This window comes from Thunnus albacares, chromosome 14, assembly GCF_914725855.1.
Source record: "Thunnus albacares chromosome 14, fThuAlb1.1, whole genome shotgun sequence".
Classification (NCBI taxonomy): Eukaryota; Metazoa; Chordata; class Actinopteri; order Scombriformes; family Scombridae; genus Thunnus; species Thunnus albacares.
The window spans coordinates 9,735,001-9,756,675 of record NC_058119.1 but is presented as its reverse complement, the minus strand read 5'-3'; the positions used below and the strand labels follow the sequence as shown (position 1 = coordinate 9,756,675).

The 21,675-nt window shown below is 41.5% G+C and overlaps 2 protein-coding genes across 7 annotated transcripts in view; one reads left to right on the top strand and one right to left on the bottom strand.

Annotated features, from left to right (window-relative positions):
• Positions 1-521: 521 nt before the first annotated feature.
• On the top strand, positions 522-21,540 carry vit (vitrin). 5 transcript variants are annotated; one of them, XM_044372282.1, is made up of 23 exons: positions 523-894; positions 5,356-5,446; positions 5,687-5,752; positions 6,157-6,313; positions 6,468-6,601; positions 6,684-6,761; positions 7,311-7,508; positions 8,152-8,196; positions 8,605-8,643; positions 8,752-8,802; positions 9,501-9,563; positions 10,125-10,187; positions 12,507-12,581; positions 13,785-13,886; positions 14,330-14,392; positions 15,782-15,844; positions 16,162-16,209; positions 16,778-16,843; positions 17,558-17,705; positions 17,797-17,900; positions 18,769-18,995; positions 19,073-19,586; positions 19,913-21,540. In XM_044372282.1, the coding sequence occupies exons 2-23, from the start codon at positions 5,413-5,415 to the stop codon at positions 20,089-20,091; spliced, it is 2,517 nt and encodes an 838-aa protein (XP_044228217.1). In that variant the 5' UTR covers positions 523-894; positions 5,356-5,412; the 3' UTR covers positions 20,092-21,540. The 5 variants fall into 5 exon arrangements, with proteins under 5 accessions (XP_044228219.1, XP_044228217.1, XP_044228220.1 ...); XM_044372283.1 differs by having other exon boundaries at positions 524-894; positions 13,821-13,886; XM_044372284.1 differs by lacking the exon at positions 14,330-14,392 and having other exon boundaries at positions 522-894.
• Positions 21,541-21,619: 79 nt separating this feature from the next.
• Positions 21,620-21,675, bottom strand: part of LOC122996698 (striatin-like) — a 30,762-nt gene continuing 30,706 nt past the window's right edge. For both annotated transcript variants that reach the window (XM_044372280.1, XM_044372281.1), the window contains one exon: positions 21,620-21,675. This exon is cut by the window's right edge and continues 1,519 nt beyond it. The gene's annotated coding sequence lies outside the window, so the exon portion shown is untranslated.

Genomic DNA, 21,675 nt, shown 5'->3' with positions numbered 1-21,675 from the left:
GCATCAATAAGCATTTATTTACTTGCGCCATGAAGGTTTAATATTTAAAAAAAAGTTCCTGGGGTGGTTTCTGCATTTCTGCAAAGACCATAATCACATGCACAATGAAGTCTTTTACAGCAGCCCTTAAGACCTTTAAATCAAAATGGGAGGCAGCTTCAGCATAACTATCCATATAGCAGAACTGCATAAACTAACAGGCTTTCACTGTTAGTGCAGCACCCCTCTTTGTGGTTTACATAGGACTGTGTGTGTGTGTGTGTGTGTGTGTGTGTGTGTGTGTGTTGGGGGGGGGGCTCTCAAACCCCAAAGTGACAGAAGATGTGACTTGAAGTGTCTCTGTTTCCCAAACAGGTGTTGATTGGTTTGTTCAGTGGAGGAGGAGTGATTGCTCTGGTGAGAGTTTACACACTCCTCTTGGTTGTTTTATTTCGCAGTCAGAGGATGAGTTGGTTACAGAACAGATTATCAGAATCATCAGTAGATCGTTTCCCATTACAGAAAAGATGCAGCTTGAGGTGCCAATGTAAAACAAATCCTCAATATGTGTGTGTCAAACAAACCTGTCCAACAAACAAAAAGATGCTTGCACTGATCTGCTGCAGGGTGTCAGCTCCTCGCATCCTCTCCTGATGGTTAAAGCTCTTCTTCTGCCTGGGTGAAGAGCTGAGAGCCTGAAGTGGGACGGGCAAAGGGGTGGAGGGGGGGTGACTCTGGCCCCATCCCGTTCTCCACTTTTAATGAGCGCTCCGATCATGCAGGAGTAAAAGTCCAGGTGGAACAGTTCAGCGCTTGCATACACCAAACCCGCCTCTAAATGAACGCGTAAGGATTAGGGAAAAGTGCGCAGGGAATTACGTTTTTAACTCCTAGAGGATTATTGGACCTTCACAGGTAAGTTTTTCCTTCATTGATCTGTGGATATGAGTGAATTTTGAACAGAGAGCCAACAAGCAGCTCCACATATGAAATGGAGATTTTGTGTTTGCTGTTTCGTGGCGTGAATCAATTATCCACTTTCCTAATGACGCGTGGCCAAAATGTGCGCAATTTATGTGCATTGCGTTCAAGATCATTTTAATACTTATAATAATCAGGTCTGAGAGGAATTTTATCAACATTACATGAGGTTTTGACTTGTTTTCACTTTTTTATGGACTTTATTCCTCTGCAATTTATGGGTCTGGTTTATTTTAACAAACCTGTAGACTTGACAGGCTGCTCGAATTAAATTCAGTTTTTGTTCAGTTTGTTTATTTCTGTTTTTTTTCTTGTTTTTTTTGTTTGTTTTTTTTTTGTTTGTTTTGTTTTGTTGTTGTTTTTTAAAGTAAACACCCCTTTGCTCTTTTCTAGTGAGGTTTTTAGCTGAATGAATTCAGGCATGTCATAATCATTCACACTGCACTGCCTCTCATGGCTGATGATAAAAAATGATATGTGGAAAATCAGTGAGCCTCATGTTTATCTCATAAGCAGCAAGCCTGAAAGGTAAATTCCTCAACCATTGTTTTAATTTATCATACATGATGTTTGACATTTCTTTGTTTACTCTTCTTTACATGTCTGTAAAGTTTGAAGGAGCCTGATTAAGCACAGGTGGTCTCTATACAATATGTCCAGCAGCAGACTGCAGGCTCTGGCTTGCACTGAAGCTGGTGCCAAGAATTAAAGTAATTCAGCCTGTGCTATGCTCGATAAACAAATAGTGCCCAGCAGCAGCCCAAAAGGCTACAGAAATGACCTTGTAGAGACATGTTGGCTTTCCTGTGTGTCTGATCTCTCTTATGTTTCTCAGTCAGCTTGTTGCTACAACACTTGGCACATCTAACATGCTTACAGTACAGATCTGACACCTTTGAATGCTGGGATTTAACACTCCCTGGCACTGGGTGTGTAAATACTGCCTCTCTTTAGGCATGCCATCACTCAGGAACAGTGTGAAACCAGATTCACAGCCGGTCATCATACTCAAATAAACCTCAGTCCCATCCGCTGCTTATCCTCGTTGTATTTACAGCTCATCCACCTCAGACAAGGAGTGTGGGTGCTGCTGAAATGGAGGAAGTTAAAAATACAGTCTTTGTGTTTGGGCACGAAGCTGCATAGCACGTTAGTTCACCATTACTGATGGAAAGAGAGTATTTTAGGGGTGAAAATGTGAAAATAAAAGTCATTTTTTAGCGTATTATCAGTGCTTATCAACAACTGCCTTCAAGCACTTCTGAGGCTGTGGTGCACCACTCACAGGTGTGTGTGGTCTGCCCATGCTTTGAGAACCCATTGTGTGCTGGCTTTTGAAATATGCACACATGGCTACTGTACATCCTGTTTGCATTATAGACACTGTATATGTGACACTCCTGCCAGGTGTGATTTTCATCCTACATTGTCAGATTTAGGGCGTTTATGCATCAAAAATCACTGGAAATGTGCCCCGCAGGAACTGAAAATGTTCACTTCACTGCCGCAGGCTTTGTGCAAAACAGCTTGGCCTTGTCTAATCTTGGTGAAGGTTGTGCATGTAATCCACATTGTAGTGAGAATGTTGAGTGAATTGCGCTGTAATTCCTCAAACTATGTGACCTGTCTGAGCTGTTGAGGTTTTCTACAAATGGACTGTGGCCCCTGCACAGAACCTTTCATCTTCTGCAGCGGATGTGAAAATCAGTTTGTGTATTTTTTTGTACAGTTTTTCATAGTTAATTGTCAGCATGTTGACAGACTGTTTAATTCGTGTCCCCACCCAGAAGAAATTAGATTAGAGTGTTTAAAGAATAACAGAATAATAGCATTGCGGGAGCAAGCCAAAGCTGTGTCATAGGTCCGTCCATGCCTTATCTAGAGTTTAACACAGGTGTAAGATCACCTACACAGTATGTTTGTGATTTATGGTGGTGGTAAGTGTTGAGTCTGAAAGCCCTCACATACCGTGACATTCTCCAAAACGATCGGAGTGTTTGATAAGTTATCCCAGATCTCATTCTCTGTTTGTGTATTTTTGATCCTTCGGTTGAATGTGTGTGTGTGTGTGTCTCTGCAAGTCCCCTCAGGATCTATTATCTGCTGTACAGGAAACTCCCCACAGTGTTTGTCAAAGCATATCATTTGCGCTCTGTTTCATTGCTTGGAGAAGGAGCCATTTAGAGGCTCACGCTGAGAACACAAATTAAGAAGTCTCAAATTATTGTCATTTTTTGCACATTTCGGGGTTTTTTTCCAACAGTGATGTCATGCATGCATGAGTCACAAAACGGAGGCTTCTTTTGAAGTGTGTAGAGCTGTGCTTTAGGGAATATGGAGCTCACAGTTTAGATGTCCTCGCAGGTGTACAGACAGATCAGTCCTGGAGTTTGCTTTATCCAGTGAAGCGCGCTGACTCACCTCTCCCGTGCTGCAGGTCTTCTGTGCTGTTGATGTACATATCTGTCCCGGCTTGTTCCCAGCCTCAGCTTTCTTCCCCCGCAAGGACAAATTGTAGTCCTGACTGTGCAGCGGTGATCTACCTGCCTGTCAAAGCACAACACTGTGGAAAAATCATGTCAGTGCTCATGAATGTCAGATAAAAATCCAGCAACGCATTAGGGAAAATCCTATTACTGCCACATGCAGTAATAGGATTTTATTTTATGCTTTAACAAAATATGTTTCCAATGTGTATTTGCTTTAAAGTTATTATGGATGATAAATCATGAGCTTCAGCCCACAACAAGTACATCATGCGCACTTTAGGTTGAAGCTACAATACAGAATTATGCACAGAAATAGCTGATAGAGGTAACTGTGAAAATTATGAACTCCAACACCCCAAAATCTTGCAAAGTTACAACGCAACACTATTATGTTTATCAAAGCAATATGTGTATTTCTGAAAATGTTGCATTATTCATAAGTCTGATTCTGTGTTTGAGAGAGACAACAGGATTACATTTTTTAAAGCTTATGGCTTTTTGGCATTTATTCATTTAAGAAAGTATTTCTTGGAGGTTTGGATGTTTTCTATTTTTGAAACGTACACACTTACACACATTCAAATCTGGAAGCTGCCCAGTACAACAACTGATCTGATCTGCTGGCCACTGAGCAGCTCTACTGGAGCACTTTAAGGTTAAGGGTCTTGCAGTGGTGGTAATGTTTCCACACCTAGATGTATCCTCCAGGGATCCAATCTGTGATCTTCTGGCCATAAAACCATCTCTCTGACAAGACAAGTGTATTTTTATGAAGCGTTTTCACTACTACATATTGCTAACAGTATCTGAACAGCATCACATTTGACCTTGCCTCAGAGGTCGCTGTATGATTACATGTTCCCACTTGATCACATTGAACCCGTCGATGTGTGGCGGCAGTAACAGACATGATGCCGCCCTCGTGGGAGGTACAGCATTCCTCTGTTAACAGGGAGACCTCAGTCATCACCTCCCCAGTAAGGAGGTCAGTCCCGCTGCTTCGGCACACAGCAGGGACTGAGGTGGCTCTCATATTTAATTCCTCCTCCAGCCTAAGTATAAATGATACTGAGGACAAGAGAAAGTAGCTCTGAGGCTCTCCTTGGCTAGTCATCACTAGCGCAATCATTACTACAACAGGTCTGTAGTCTGTAGTCCCACTTCTGTTCTTGTTCTCACAGGCTTTGACTTTGATTGATGTCTCTAGTATGGGTATCACGTTTGAATCTGAATGAAAGACAGAGAGAGATGTTTTGTGTCTGTCTGTGTTTCAAACTTGGATCCAGCTTTATGTGGTTTTCGGTGTCAAACAAAGAAAGGCAGCTGATTGAACACAGTTCCTCATTCCATAAACATGAACGTATGTCTCTGTGTGTTCTGTAATTGAGTCTGACTCCATAGATATTAATGGGAGGAATCTTACAAAGAGTTTTGTCTCAGAGCCCAGATGTTCGCTGTGGAGCTTCTGATTGGCAAATTCTTTCAGCCCTCTGTAACTTTAATTGAAGCAACTTAAAGCAAACTGAAACAAGAAACATTGACCCAAGCTGAAATACAATCCTTATTTGATGTGACTGATCTTAGGAGTAGGTGTGCCTACTTGTGTTATCATAATTGTTTTCAGTATGTTTGATTGACCCCATTTCCTTAACTGATGGTAGATGAGTCATCCAGCTTTTTGTGTAGTTACAGTTCACAGAGTCTGCCGGATATTTATCCAAAAAGCTCTGGAAAATGTAGCTCAGTGGCACAAGTTTACTCTGCCTTGTTTCCAGCTGACACAAACCAACACTCAGAAATGTTGACCAAAGTGTCCAAAGTTACTCTCAGTGTGTGAGCAAGAAACAGGAAATGGGTTGCAGAAGATTACAGTAAAATGCTGCTTCTTCTCGTCTCTCTATATAAGGTTGGGAGGTTATACAAGGACACCCGGCTGCCCTGCTGAACCAGCACACCACCCATCATGATCAGAGCATCACTCACTGCCATCTGCCTCGGTGAGCAACCCATCTATGTCTCCGCAGGAGTACGCTGGTTTTAAATATATCATCCTTGACTACAATGTTTTATATTTCCAAATATGATGTGGTTTCTCTCTCCATCAGCATCTGGTTTCTGCACAGTAATATCTTCAAACAGCATCCTCTGTCATAAAAGTCGTCTGTGTACAGTAAACACACTGATGATTATGTTACTTTGTCTGCCATTATGTGAAAGTCCCTCTGCTTCACCCGCAGCGCTCCTCCTGTCCTGCGCTTGCTGGGCCAAGCCTAACGGATCAAAGAACAAGAAACCAAAGCAAGGTAAACATCATCAACAAGCAAGCCTGTAATCTCTGCGTCAGTCCCAGTATTACTGTCTCCACTGCAGTCGACTGTCTTTCAGACGTTGAAATGTACTCACAATGATTATTGTCACTATCAATCTATCTGTCTATAAAATTCCAGTAAATAGTGAAAAATGGCCATCACAATTTCTTCTCTGATGTAATCAAATTGCTTGTTTTTTCAGACCAGTTTTCCAAAGGCTTTACATAAAGCAACAAATACTCACAGTTAACAATAATACAACAGTTAATCGACAGTCAACAATCTACTAATTGATTAATAAACCATTTTATTTCATTTTATTTTTAGTAACTGGAATTCTGTGAAAACAATATATGTAACCCCAATGTCTAAAAAACGATTTCCTCTTCCCTCAACAGTTGTTCCAGCCATAGAGTGTGATGTCAGAGCGGGAAAGATCAACCTCCCAGAATTCATAGTCAAATGTCCCGCGCACTGTAAGGAGACCAAGCAGCAAGTTTATGGGACAGGCGTGTTTGCCTCCATCTCCAGCATCTGCAACGCAGCCATCCACAGGTAGACAGTGAACTGCAGTGATAAATGGGAAATAAATCTCACGTGGGATGTCTTTTTGGTTCTTTTTGTTCACTGCAATTGCTGCTGTATAATATTTATAACTGTGCTTCACTCTAAATTGTCTTCTAACTAAAAAATGTGTATCCACCAACAGTGGCGTCATCACCAACTCAGGAGGAAAGGTGATTGTGAGGAAAATGGCTGGGCAGAACATTTACAAAGGCAGCAACTCCTACGGCGTGCGCTCTCTGTCTCTTCCTAAATGGAGGGAGTCGTTTGTTGTCTCAGGTATTAATATTGTGGAAAACAATATGAAGCACAGTGCCTCAGAGTTAGCCCACAACCATCAACTGGCTTTGTTGTATTTCAGTGGGCAAGCCCAAGAAAGGAGTGATCTACCCATCTACCCTCGACTACGTCCCTTCAAGACCAACCTATGTGAAAACAAGTGAGAGGAGGGTTATTTTTACAGTCACATCTTGTATGTGATTATGAATTTTAGAGCATTAAATTTAGCTTTGTCATCTGGTGGTTTGACAGATGCTTAGTGTTTCACAATGATAGAACAGTCTAAGGAGGACCTAAGCATTGATTTGATGATTTGCAAACCAAAAACGTCAAGGCGTCTAGGACTAAACTGGGCTGAATTTGGTTGAAAAGATCACGTTTTTTTTTTAGACATTTCAACTGCATTTACCTAGACTTACAAAAACCTTCACCTTCCATCCAAATGTAGCCCAGTTTAAACCTAGAAATCTAGATACATTTTGGCCCACAAATCACAAAAGCAGTGCTTACTGGGGACAAAAGGTTACTAGGTAGATGTCCTGCGCTTGACTCCAGCGTGTTGAACTTCATTCAGGTTGAATGAGGAGTCGGAGCACCGCAGTCTAGTGAAGAATGCCAAGAATGCATTACAACACAGTAACTGTAGACGCTCTTCCTCCCCATCCATCCATCTTGTACACGACCGCCTTCACCTATCGTCTCCTTTTAGGCCAAAAGGACAAATTCCCTGCGGCTACCACGGCACTGCCTACGACAGCGGCACCTGAACCCACAACTACAGCACCTGAACCTGCCACCACAACCACAACCACACTGGCTCCCACTACCACCACGACCACCACTACACCTCCCCCACCACCCACTACTGCCAAGGCTCGCGCTGCTATCCACAAAGTCAGGGACGCAGGTGAATTTAAACATATAAATTATGTTTAACTTTTGCATACAAAAGCTGTTTATTTCCTCTAAATCTATGGATCCATGTACTTTATGTTATGTGGAGGATTGCGTATTTACTTGGATGCATAATCCATTAAAACCAATCCACACAGAACATCCACTGCGGCTGGAGTGCTGCCTATAGCTGACGTCTAACTAACAACTGTAGCAGCTTGTGACTATACTTGCTTTTTTTGCCAGAACAAGCTTTCATTTGTGCGAAACTGAGTGATGAAGACGAATGATTGCAGCTGGTAATTGCAAGTCACAACTGCAATTATGACAAATTACAGCAGGTCTATGATGAAGTTAGTACGGCGCTGCTCAGTCGCTTGACTGACTGCCTTAACTGTACATTTGATCACCAGACCTTTCATCACTCTTATTACATGAAAACATTATCAGATGGTAATCACTGTGAGTCGTCTTCTCCATTTGGACAGAAATGCAGCTACAGTGAGTAGACAATGCTGCAGTATCTTAAGGTATGTGTGTAAATGAGACGGGCGGTGTGCCAGAAAACCTCCCAACCATTTCTCTTTCCTTCATCTTCTGTAACATTATCTCTCTCTTCTCCATATTGCAACCCCGTGTCTCTTTCTTCTATGTAGGCAGCAGTCACCCGTACCTTGCCTCTGTGGCAGCTGCAAATTCGAGTAAGTAAAAAAAAAGCTAAGAGAGGTTGATGCTGTTTTTCTGGTGGCATGAGGGGGTGCAGTGGTGTTGCTTAACACAGGGGTGTGCAGGAACATGTGTTTATATGAAGCATGGGGTCCTCTGGGAATTTGTGTGCATTAGGATTCATTATGTATTCTGTATTCAGGGTATCAGCCCTGTTAACAAAGCAAGTTTGTCATAATCAACGGCATAACTTGTGTATGTAAGGTGAAATCAGCTTAGATCATTTGTTTTAAGCTAGAAAACTTAAAACAGTAGGGCTGTAGGCTTATGCTAAAACCAGAAGTACCTTGATTTTGCAACTTTTGCAGATAACTTATGTTAAAAAATTATAGAGATTTTTGTCTAAATTTGCCCACATTGTGTTATTCTCAACACTGGTGTAGGACAGTCACAGAATGGTCAAGGAAAGGGCCCCGGCCAAGGTACAGTATGTCAATACTCTCACTGATTCTGCAGCTCTTGGAAAGTCTTTTTACTGTACGCCAAATACAACAATTCAAGTTTGACTAAATCATGACATTTCTTCAAAGTATTCAGAGGAAGTGGCTATCCGAATAGATTCCCACAGCGTGCCAGTGCAGGTAAACCAAGCATTTGTTGTCCTGATGTGTCTGTTTTTCATTTTACATTTGGAAAGACAGAAATTACCTCCACATTTGCTCTTTTTTCCTTTTCTTCCGTACTGATATACATAAACTCTGCATGGCATCTCTGTTCTGTATGTGGACTGCTTTTAAGACAACGAATGTGCTAACACAGGGCCGGACCAGAATGTTCTGCTGCAGCCCTGCCTCTGTTCTGCTATCTTTCGAGTAAAAAAAAAACACTGTTATACAGGTTTCAACTATGTTCATGCTGTATTAGTGAATGTTTAGCATTCATATCCACTGTAATGTGATGTAATGTTTGAGTGACTATGGGAAATCTGAGAATCTAACACAATTTTCTGTATATATACTGTACATATATGAGAATATTTCTGTCTGTTCAACTACAGATGCAAAAGTTGAGCCTTTTTTGTCACAGCTGTTGTTTCTAGTTTTTGTCCATAAATTGTCATATTTACAAGTTAGTGAATCATCTTGCCTGCCCACCATGAAAAGATAGTTTCCTTTTTTCTTTTCTCCATTACAAAATGAACATAATATGTCGCAGTGTCATACATTTAAAATTGTTTGGAAAAACTAAATTGTGTATTACATTTTTATTTGCAGGTGCAACAGATTAATAGTATTTCACTTGAGATCTCATTATATTTGTCTTGCATTCTTGGTCGCAGGTCTGCGCCGACCAGAGGCAGGGTCAGCTATCAGGAGACAGCCATCCTCTCCAGTTGGCCCAGGTCAGCCTTATCACACACACACACACCCACACACACACACACACACACACACACACACACACACACACACACACAGAAACAAACAGGTAGACACAGCAGGACTAACAGTGATTGCAGGTCAAGGACAGCTGGGGGGACAGATGTCTTTGTTGGAACAAGAATCCTGGAGACGTAGACTGCCGTAAGTCTGACCCTCCTGTCCACACCCATAAGCCGCTGTGATCTTCACCCCGGGGTCATCGTTAATCCACTCCATCAAGCATCTCAGCTAACATTCCTTTTCATGATAGCTGCTGTTCTCTGTCATTGGGCACATCCTCTTATTGGTGTTTTCATTTTCTCAGATGAAAAGAGACATATAAAGCCGAGTTAAGGCCTGTAAATACACCCAGCATATATCTTTTTGTTTTTTCGATATCATGCTGCGGAGAAAATGCCTTCAACTATACTCAAACCAAAACAGCTGGGCTGCATTTGTGGATGGAGCCCCAGACCTGACGCTGTCTTCCCTTCCTTTTTCCACTCTTATTCTATCTGCCTGTTTCTCATTGCTACAAACAGCTTTTAACAGGGTTCAGCCGGCCCCACCCGAGCGGACTCCAACCATGAGCCAGTCCAACCCTCGTAAGTATCTCCAGACCCCGAGCGGGAGTACTCAAAACTGCACAAGCAGACACACTCATTGACGTAGAGACACAGACAGGCCTGATCAAACAGGGGAATAACTGGGGTAATAAAAGCTGTGTTGAAATGTTTTATAAAGCAGCACTAATGTTTACCCTCTGTGGGATGCTGTGGTTCAATGCGTGGCCAGTCTTATATAAACAACGGGTGAAAGTACAAGCACGTCCTCGACTGTTACAGTGGCCAACATGAAAAAATGAGCAGTGAGTATGATATACCACATAGATGAGCGACGATGTGATAGCATTGTTCTGAACTCATCTTGTGCCATATCTCTGCTGTATCTGAGACAGCAGTGAACTTTCACTTTTAGATAAGACCACGATGAGAAATGCACTCTGTCAGTACTCTAATAACATCTTATGACAGATCCCATCCGGTCTGGCCTCTTCACCTCTCTTGTAAATGCTTGCAGAGAGGGAGAGAAACATGAAAGCAGCAGCACCAAGTGGCCCAGTGGTGCTCCCAGGGAGACGTATGACCCAATTCATAGCCTTGCAGGATCTGGGTCCACTCTCTGGCTTGTCAAGAATAGAAAGCTCTTGCCATTCAAACCAGGCTAGGTTTGGCTCATGGAGGAATGTGCTCCTGTTTTTGCTTCTGTGGAATGCAAAACCATGGATCCCTACAATTAGACAGAACTATATCCGTTTAAATGACAGTTGATCATACGATACGATTTCTAAAATGCAGTGTTGGATGTTTCAAACCAGTGCATCATACACTGTATCTGACCACCATGCTGCTTTTGAGAAGTTTGTCAAGTACCAGAAATGTCTGATCAGTGCAAAGAACAGCTACTGACATTGTCAGCTCGTGTATAATAACGTAATACTTTATTGATACCCTTAGGGAAATTCTTTATGCTTGAGGTCAGGGGTCAGAGGTCAGGATCAGCCGCTGGAGCCGGCAGGAATTCACTGTCTTTCTCAAGGACACTCCAGCAGGGTGGATGCTTGCAGACGCTGCAGCTTTGAACTGTGATTTATGAGCTGTAGGGTTTTCTCCCCAGTCGCTTTGCCACCCGGCTGCCCCTAACAGATGTGCGAATTTATTGCTCAGCTTTCTGGAAGTGTTACGATTCAGTTCAGAGTAGCATTTGTAATGAGATATGCCCACGTGACAAACACAGTGATGCAGGAAAAACCTCTGCAAAAGATGTCAAAGTCAGATTTAATAACACTTTACAACAAATCACACTATTTAGCATTTGTAAGCAGTATATAAACGCCTAATAAATGATAATATAGTAACACACAGTTGTAATAATTCATGGGAGAATTGTCCTTATATGTGCTAATTATAATGTCTTATAAACCAGTTATTCAATGTTTATGTGCTGCTTATAAAAATAGGAAGACAAAGGAAAGTGTTGCCAATCCCCTATGATATGCTTTCTGACCTTCTCGGTGCAGTGATCAGTGAAGTGGCGATGATCGGGAGAGTTAAACTCAATCCTTTTAAAGCACCTGTTTCCCCAGAAAAAATAACAGTACTGTCTGCTGTATAGCGCCGTGCCTTTGAACAGCAGCAGATTAAGCTAATCTCGGGCGTCCTACTATCTACACTGTCCCTGGTTTGACACCAACTTTAGAATAATACTCCCACGTTTTGCTGGGCTGCTGGCTGGGCTCTCCCAGCCCGTCCCCGTCAACAAAGACCCTGCTCACTAGCTGTCACTGGATGGGAACCCAGAGCCCAGGCTGTGTGTTTGTGTAAGCTACCCATCACAGTGAGGGGTAAACTGAAGTGTGTTGTCACGACTAAGTCAGGTTAGACAGATGCCATGTCATTGTTGTGGTTTTGCTCAGCTGTTTGGGCTTCTAGTGTTCAATCACATTTCAATTAACCTCCACTTTGCCATGCAGGAGTCAAGTCTGCCTGGTTAAACTGCCTGTCTGTGCCATGTTATGAGTTGAAACTCTCAGTCTGTGTGAAGAAATTGTGATGCCAAGAGCAGCAGGTAGAAAACTGAGAAAAATGAGAAACACATTTTCTCAGGCAAGTTGGTCTTCCCCTGTCTCTCTAGCCTGCAGGTGAAAGAGAAAGGCTAAACATCATGGAAACAACCTTTAGTTGCTCAGTAACTGTCTGTCTGAGTGACTACTGTATGTTTAGTGTCTGACTCAAGGCTGAACATCTTGTGCATACCCCACTAATAACGTAGAAGCCTTAGTGGAGGTCACAAGTATGCTCCTCCTTGCAATGACACCGTCTGATGCTTGTCCTGAACGCAGCTTTCTAATCTTCCCTGCACAGCTTTTCCCAGAAGGGATTGGGCGCCCCCGTCCTTCCCTCGTCCTGATTGGTTCCCTGGGGTTAGACGACCAGCAGGTATTAGAAAATAGCTCATCCTTTTTTTTTTTTTTTTTTAGCAAATCATAAACACATCCTATTTTAAATGTAAATGTTTTAATTCATGTTTAAACTAACTAAGGTAAGACTGGTATTGGTGCAGGTAGGTGTGTGTCCATGCTCTAAAAGCTTTTTATATTTCACAGAATCTCAGCTTTTAATATATTAATCCCGTGCTAAATATGTAGCCTTATAAATTCAGCGCATTTTTAGAATTTTCTTACTTATTGTCAGCGACAATTTTGTTCTGTCATATAGCCTACTTCATGATAATCAATAGATGTTGGCTCCCCTCCAAACACGCTTACAATGTAAGTGATGGGCGCCAAAATCCACAGTCCTCATTTTGTGCAAAAATATATTTAACAGTTTATCTGAAGCTAATATGAAGCTTGCAGCTATATAAAATATATAATAGAATTCCCTTTTTGTGTTTCCTCAGACAGTGTTTCCCTGTTGAGCTGCGGTGGAAGTATAATAACAAAAAGAGGGACTTTGGCACTTGAAGCTTCATATTAGCTTTAGAGAAACTTTTAAATACATTTTTGCACAGAAGGAGGACTGTGGCTTTTGGCCTCCATCACTTACATTGTAAGTGCATTATGAAGGGATCTCCTAATGGACAGTATGAACAGGAGGAATGATTGTTTCAGTGTTCATTTGGCACCTGACTGTTATTTTAAGACAGACTTGAAAAATTGTGAAACTGCCCTTTAAGTCATAAAACAAAGTAATGGACAAGTTGAAATTTTGACCTGATGATGGGACTAGAGGAAAAGTTCAGGGATCTCTGAAGTTACTAGAATACATCATCTGGGGACCATGATGTCTGTACAAAATTTTTTGCCAAACATTCCAGTAGCTGTTGAGATATTTCAGTCATGAACAAAGCGGTGGACAGACTGACATTGTCATTCTTACAGCTAAGCCACTAGCATTGCTAAAAACATAGACCTCACCACTGACTAACAAACTTTATTTCTTCTCTGCCTCACATAGTGTAGTCGCTCAAGATGTGATGTACTGTTCTGCAGATATAAATGTGTTACTTACTGTGATTGTTGTGTCTTTTTCCACAATAATCACCAAGGATTTAATATTTATAGCAATAATCTATATGTAGATTTTTACATACTGGAGCTTTAAAGCAACATTAAGTGCCCTTCATTGTAACCCTTGTAGTTGCTGATGCCTCCACCTTCTCTGCTGTACATTCAGATGTTAGTTATGCAGTTCCAGACTCTGGATACACATGGAGTGAGACGGACACACCTGAGATGACAGGTAAGTCAACCTCCCTCTGGCAGACAACATATCAGTTTGGTGTGTGCTGCCCCCCCTTCACAGCAGCAGGTCACTACATCTTGTACCCATATATGTTGCATGTGCATGACTGATACAGTTAAGTATCTGCTGACCATGAACAGTATGTGTTGAATTGGTTCCATGTGTAAGTACATGCCAGTGTCTCTCAGGACATTGTGTTTACATGTTTACATCTGCCTGCCATATGAGAGATTCCTGTGATGTGTGGAAGAGAGACCAATGGGCAGGTGTAATGTTGGTGCATGTGAAAGAGAGAAAGAGACACTGTGAGGTGATAATTCTGCACAAAGCAGTTGTTTTCATTGGTCTGGGATTGGTTGAGAAGAATATGTGACCAATCACAACCATGGGTATTACTAACTAGTACTAATACTAACGGGTCTCATAACATCCTCCTCTAGCTCGGGATCACAGGCCTGATATCTCAGACTTTGAGCGCTGGTATTATAACTTTGGACCGTACCGTAAGTGTTTTTCTATTCTATTTACTGGGAACTAACTGATCTTTGGGTTCAGGTTTTATATTGTCATATGTACAGATTGTGATTCTGTAAATGTAAAACCTGTTTGTTTGCCAGACATGAACACACTCTCATGTTCTCTACGATTTGATTTTGAAACAAAGCTACTTTAATTTCTTGTGTTTCATATAGTGTCTACATGAAATACTGTATGTTGTCTGTACCATTTTGACTTTTAAGGTGAGATATCCATAGCATTTCTGTAACTAACTTGTCTTGTCTTCACTAAGTTACATGGATGTCCTAAGGTAAAACATCTGTCATGTCATAATTATATTAATAACATTAATTAATCCATACAAGCTAGCTGAGAATGGGGCCATGACACTTTAAGCAATACTTTGACATTTTGGGAAACAGGCTGGCTCACTTTTTTGCTGAGAGTTAACTAAATGAGAAGATAGAAACCACTTGCATGTATGTCAAATGTATGCATGTTAAATATGAAGCTAATGTTACAGGCAGGAAGTGATTAACTTAGCTTAGCATAAGGACTGGAGGCAGGAGGAAACAGCTAACCTGGATTTGTTTGCACACAAAATCTACCTAATAGAACAGGTTAAGCTTCCTAATTAACAAGTAATATTTTATTTCTTTAGTCTGTACAAAAAACAAATCGTAAAAATGATAAATATGGTGATATTGTGGATTTCCAAACATTTAGACAAACCTGTTCCCATCCTTTATGGTAACATACTTGTCATTCTTAAAATTTGGTGTTTAAATGCATTATACAAACAAGATAATTAGTGAGCTTTAGAGGTGCTGGTAGGTGGATTTTGTTCACTTTTGGGCAGAGCCAGGCTAGCTTTTCCCTTAACTTTTCTAGTTTTATGCTAAGCTAAGCTAACCGGCTGCTGGCTGTAGCTTCATATTTAATGAACAGATATTTTATCAATACATATCCTCTCTAACCCTCGGCAAGAAAGCAAACAAGAGTATTTCCCCAAATGCAAAACTATTCCTTCGAGTGCTTCGAAAACAAACTCATTTCATTTGTTTTTAGTCACAGCCTTCACACCAAAAAATACAAACCATTTACAATGTGGCCCAATGACAAGACACAAAAAGCCCTCACTTTCAGATTACAGGCCACGGTTCCATCTGTTTGATGACACAGCCGAGCATCTAAATCTAAGTACAAGGGCCATGGTTTGGAAAACTGAATGCCTGAGCCATTTCCAGTGCGCACCACAAAAATGCCACCACACTTCCTACCAAATGAAACATGGAGTCGATGGGAGTAGGCCGACTTGCCACAGCGTGTTTACAGTTGTTTCACATGTGTCGCGTGTCACAGTCTGTCATGACTGATAATGTCTTTAATTTTAGTGTCCCGTTCCACTGACTCAGATGGCAACCGTAAAGCACCATTGGATACAACCCATACTAGAGGTGAGCTGTGGTTACCATGGCTACAAACACCTGTTGGTATCCAGTAAGGCACCAGCTTGGACACAACATGCAGCTTCTATAAAGGATTCTTATTTTTTTCTGTCTTTTGCTGTGCTGTTCAGTAAATAAATTTCTCTAACTTCTGCTGCTTTAGCTTTAGCTAACTATTAGTAGACCTGACATAAAGAGATGCAATATTTTTCATTCATGAAGAAGAAACCAACCTTTTTGTACAGCTAAGATGGTGAGTGATGTTAATTAGCTGCTTTGTGGTAGAAATGTGCTAACGCTGAGCTTGTATGATATCATCTATGCAGTGGAGCCAGTGGACGCCTGGAAACCAGAAGCAAACCTTTATGAATCAGGTGAGATAGTTTGCAATGCTCGTTTCTGCGTCCCGAAAGAGTCGCTTTGCCAGTAAGTTCTCAGTGCTGACTGTAAGTACAAACCAAACCAAGGATAACCAAGGAAAAGCATCTGGGTTTCTGCTCAGCCTGTAATTGAAGGGATTTGGAGTCAAATGGTATGGTTGCTTGAGGATAAAATCAGTTCCTGTTTGGTGTCATTTTTGCCACAACAAATACTAGGACTAAGGTTCTGGATTTCTGGAAAGTGGACAGCTCCAAATATGCCGTGTTTAAGGGAAATGCCACCAAAACTGACTTTTAGGTTGATTTAGGTTGAGATTCTGAAGTAAACTTGCTCTTTCACTTTGTATGAGTGTTCAAGATGGAAGAAGGTGTATTTTTATGACAAAACATGTTTGAATTGTATTAGCTAGTAAAAAGGTAATGACTCTCAACTGAATTTTCTTTCAGTCATCTAAAATAAATGCTACGATTTGCTAAGACGTCTACTCAATATTATGAAGCCTAGAGAGTAAATTTTAGCAGAATTCTCCTTTAAAGACCTTTGTGTTTTTTTCATTTTCAGGCTTCAACGTGAGAGAGCAAGAACCTGTACCCAGAGCACCTGAGCCTGTGTCACAAGGAGACCCAAGTATGTCCCTATACATCTTTAAAGCCACTATGTGTAGGATTAATATTTGATTAGAGCATCTTTGAAATTATTCTGAAGGAATAAGATTTTGACATGTATTATTTTCAATGTTTCCACATCGAAATCATGTGATGTGCATTAAAGGCACCCCGTAGAGTTTTTTTTTATGGACAAACATAGTAATGTCAACATTCAGTGTCTCTCACTAAAACACACTGTATGTATCCTTTAGGCCTAATGAGTTGAATGGATTTCTTTACTCATAAAACATTTGCAATGTCAGTTTTTTCAAATGCATTGTTTACATCCATGTTTGCTTGCTAGCAGCCTTCTTCCTTCCTACCTTTGTTAGCTCATTGCTATGTGTCTTGGTGCATTACCTGCACTAACTTGCTATTACTGGAAAAACATGAAACCAATGGGAGGTATTTGTATCACGTCACCCGTTGGCTGTTGTGCATCCTTGTGCGTGTGCATGATACACCAAAACAGGCACCCACTTGTAACACTGCTCCATAGCACTACTAGTGGTCAAAAACTCAACATGGTACCTTTAAAATCTACCACATTGTTTTTTTTCTTTGCTACCACTGCTGGGAGGTATTGAAGTTGGAAGTTTTCAAATTCCACACATAGTGGCTGTAACTAATACAAAATGTATTACCAAAACACAGCATCGAATCTTCTGTAACTGTGCATTTCCTGTTCCTGCAGATTGTAAGGTGGACCTGGCCTTCTTGATGGATGGGAGCTGGAGCATTGGGAAGCGGCGCTTTAAGATCCAGAAGGACTTCCTGGCTGAGGTGGCTCAGACCATCAACGTGGGTGTGATCGGACCCATGATGGGCATCATCCAATACGGGTAATCTCACCACTCTTGTCGCATCATTATGAACAATTTTTAGATAAGAAAACATAACATGATTGCCTCTGTGTTATTGATTTGTCTGAAGGGATGACCCTGTGACAGAGATCAGTCTGAAGAGTTATTCCAACTCCAGAGATGTGAAGTCTGGCATAGATAAGATTGTGCAGAAGGGAGGCCTCTCCAATGTGGGTGAGTGACTTGCTGCTCGCTGCCAGCTCCAGTAAATGCCTACAAACACAAGTGTGAAAATGAAAGAGGGTGCAATTATCGCATGGTTTACTACCCAGGCACATTTTCACATGCAAGGATAGAATTAAATCTAAATTTGCTGCGAGACACTGTTAGCTAAATTACAGTCCTGTTTCTGTAAGTTGTGTTTTTCTTCTGCTCTGACCAGAAAACATTTGGTTTTTACCAGCACATGGGGGTCAGTACTCAGCAAGCAAGTGCTGTTTTTCTGCTTTGGTTAGTGCGTCAGCATGAGTCCACTGCCACATGGGTCTTTATGACTTGCTAAATATTGCATACTGATACAAATAGTGTTGTTTGTGTTTGCCGACTCTTTAATCATAGAAAAGTGCGAGTGGTAGTAAAAGCTTCTATAGTCCCCAACAGAGCTTCTTCTGTTCTGACCACCAAACAGCCTATGACAGCTAAATGATAGAATATCACCATTTTTGTGAACATATACAGTTAAAGCAATGAACTTTATAGAAAGTCTTTATGTGGCATACAGTATGCATGTTGTTTTTTTTAGAAGGTTGCTTCTGTACATATCCATAACATGCAGTTCCCAAAATGTCTCAGCCTTAGAAATAGATGCATCTGGTCCATATAATGTACATAATGAGCCCTTTTGAAAGTAGTTTTTCAGGTTTCATTTTGTTTAATTTCATATTCTACAACTCGTGTGTATTTTTGTTCCTATGTTGAACAACAACCTCGTGAACAACAGATGAGTATTTTCCCAAATCCATGCCTGTATTTTGACCTCTGACTGTGTGTAGATGTGGCAACACTTTGACTGTTTCCCTGCTGCCCCCTGGTGCCCTGACAGGGAAGGCCCTCTCCTACATCAACAAGCAGTACTACAGTGATGCCAATGGAAACCGAGGAGGAGCTCCTAACGTGGCCGTGGTGCTGGTGGACGGCTGGCCCACAGACAAGGTGGAAGAGGCCTCTCGGCTGGCTCGGGAGTCTGGCATCAACATATTTTTTGTCACCATTGAAGGCCCTGATGACAGCGAGAAGCATCAACTGGTTGAGGCCAACTTTGTAGACAAGGTAGGGTGCTGTCAGCAAAGGTGTATCACTTCATTAAAACATGCCACTTTGAAACACTGTGTCATGTCATCCCACAGGCTGTGTGTCGGACAAACGGTTACTACTCCTTGCCGGTGTCCAGCTGGTTTTCCCTGAGGAAAGCCGTGCAGCCTCTGGTGAAGCGAGTGTGTGATACAGACCGGCTGATGTGCAGCAAAACCTGCCTCAACGCCAATGACATCGCCTTTGTCATTGACGGGTCCAGCAGCGTAGGGACCGGAAACTTCCGCACGGTGCTGCAGTTTGTGGCCAACGTCACGCGTGAGTTTGAGATCTCTGACACAGACACACGCGTCGGGGCAGTGCAGTACACCTACGAGCAGAGGCTGGAGTTTAACCTCGGACAGTACAACAACAAGGCTGAGCTGCTGAACGCCATCAAGCGCATCAACTACTGGAGCGGCGGGACCAGCACTGGTGCTGCCATCACCTACACTGCAGAGCAGCTCTTCAGCAAATCCAAACCCAACAAACGCAAGATCATGATTGTTATTACAGACGGGCGCTCCTATGATGATGTCAGAGCACCTGCACTGGCTGTCCATCGCCAAGGTGAGGGGTCAGAATCTGAAAAATAGGAGATCTTGGGCAGTTAAGGTCAAGTCAAGTAATAATTATGTCCTTGCATCTATAAAACCTTTTCAAAATTCACTAAATAAATAAACAAAAACACTCTCCAAAAACATGATAATTACCTAAAAACTTTGTTAAAAGTTTGGAGAATCAAGCTTTCACACAGTCCATAATATAATTACACAAAAAGCCATTTCCTCTGGTGTGTGTCAGTCCACAGTGAGGTGTCATGCAGTGTGTGTTTGATGTGTCAGGCATGCGTTAGGCCTGCGTGTGATTATCTGCTGTCCCCTCCTGTCTTCCAGGTGTGATTGCCTACTCCATTGGCATCGCCTGGGCAGCCCAGGACGAGCTGGAGTACATCGCCACGGACCCCGATAAGGAGCACTCCTTCTTCGTGGACGAGTTTGACAACCTCTACAAATTTGTGCCCAAGATCATCCACAACATCTGCCACGAGTTCAACTCCCAGCCCAGAAACTGAGGACTCATGGATGGAGGGGAGGAGGGAGGTGCAGAGCGGGACATCTTCATCCTGGGCTGTCTTTAACGGAACACTGATTGTAAATTTACTCTTTCTGTTGCCCAGATGGTGCTGGATTTGGCTGCAGTGCCCCATATTTGAACAGGGAGGGTGGTTAATTTAGGTGAGGATTGTGGGTTTGGACAAAACAAATGAATCAGCATTCGGTCCCAAATATACAGATGGTGCTAATGGTAAAGGGTCTGCGTACACAGTGCCATACTGACATCTGATGTACACTGTGGTGCCATGAAGAGAGAGCAGCGTATTCCTAATGAAAATGATGGCACCACTTTCTAATTACTTCCCCGTTATAAAGGGTTTATAAGCTGTAACTAAGGGCTTTTGTTAGTGTTAATAAACCATTTAGTAACGCTTTATAGAGCTGTTATAAGCCATTGATAAGAACAAAATTTGGGTTGATGGGTTGTTGAAAATTCCCTGAACTTTATCCTTCTCTACCATAAAACTTGATTTGTCTTTTTAGCTGTTTTAGTTATTTAGTTAAACATCAAACAACTTCTTTTGGAAAAGAACATAATTTGTCACTGCCGGTCTGTAAAAGCAAGTGTCATGGATTATCACCAGCCAAAGGGATTTTTCACAACCTGGCAACCTATAAGTTGTTGTTATTAATGTTTTCATTAGTAAATCATCTATAGAGCATCAGTAAATGATTTAGTAACTATTAATAAAGCTGTCAGGAGAACTTATAGAGCATTTATAAAGGGCGCCTTATTAGGAAGCGGCACAAAAATGATTAACAAACATAAAGCTACCTTATCGGGATATGGTGCTTGCAGAAAGAAAAGGTAGATTTTAAGCATGCTTAGCACTTCCTCTTATGGCTTAACATTCTTCATAAACTTAACACGGTGCTTTTTTTTTTAATACAATTCTCTGTAAAGAGGACATACTTTCTTAGAATTGGTGCATTTTGATCTTCCTAATAGGAGAGATTTGATAGTAGGGACATTGTTAAAGTTCCTCTCAGAGACTTTGGTGCTGACATTGCCGTGTTGGTACTTGTGCAACCAACACTACATGTTTAACACGTGGACACGAAAGTTAAATCAACAGCATGGAACAAAGAAGTGGACTTGTGTGAGTGTGTGTGAGAAGTGAGGAAAGAGGAGCTTGTATATCTTTGTATGAAGTGATGGCAGATCATTAATTTGCTTCTCAGGAATGAAAGCAATTCATCTCATCGCTCTTACTTTCTAAATAGTGTGGTTGCTTCTAACATAGCAGGCATTTCTCAGATTTGTTGAAAGAGTATTTATGATTTTCTCCCTGTTATGTCCTGTTTGTACATATGCATATTAAAAGCCTTTGGCTAATTATGTTCAAATTATTGATCCATATTTTTTGCAATTTTTAATAAAATAAAGAAAATGAAGAGAACTTAAAGTGGCTGTTTTCTACTGAATCTTTTTTTTTTCCTCACAAGCAACGTTCACTTTCAGAAAATGATAAACATCGGAGCCCGTTTAACAGTTTACAGCAGGTTTTATTTTGAACATACTTTGATATACAAACCAGTGA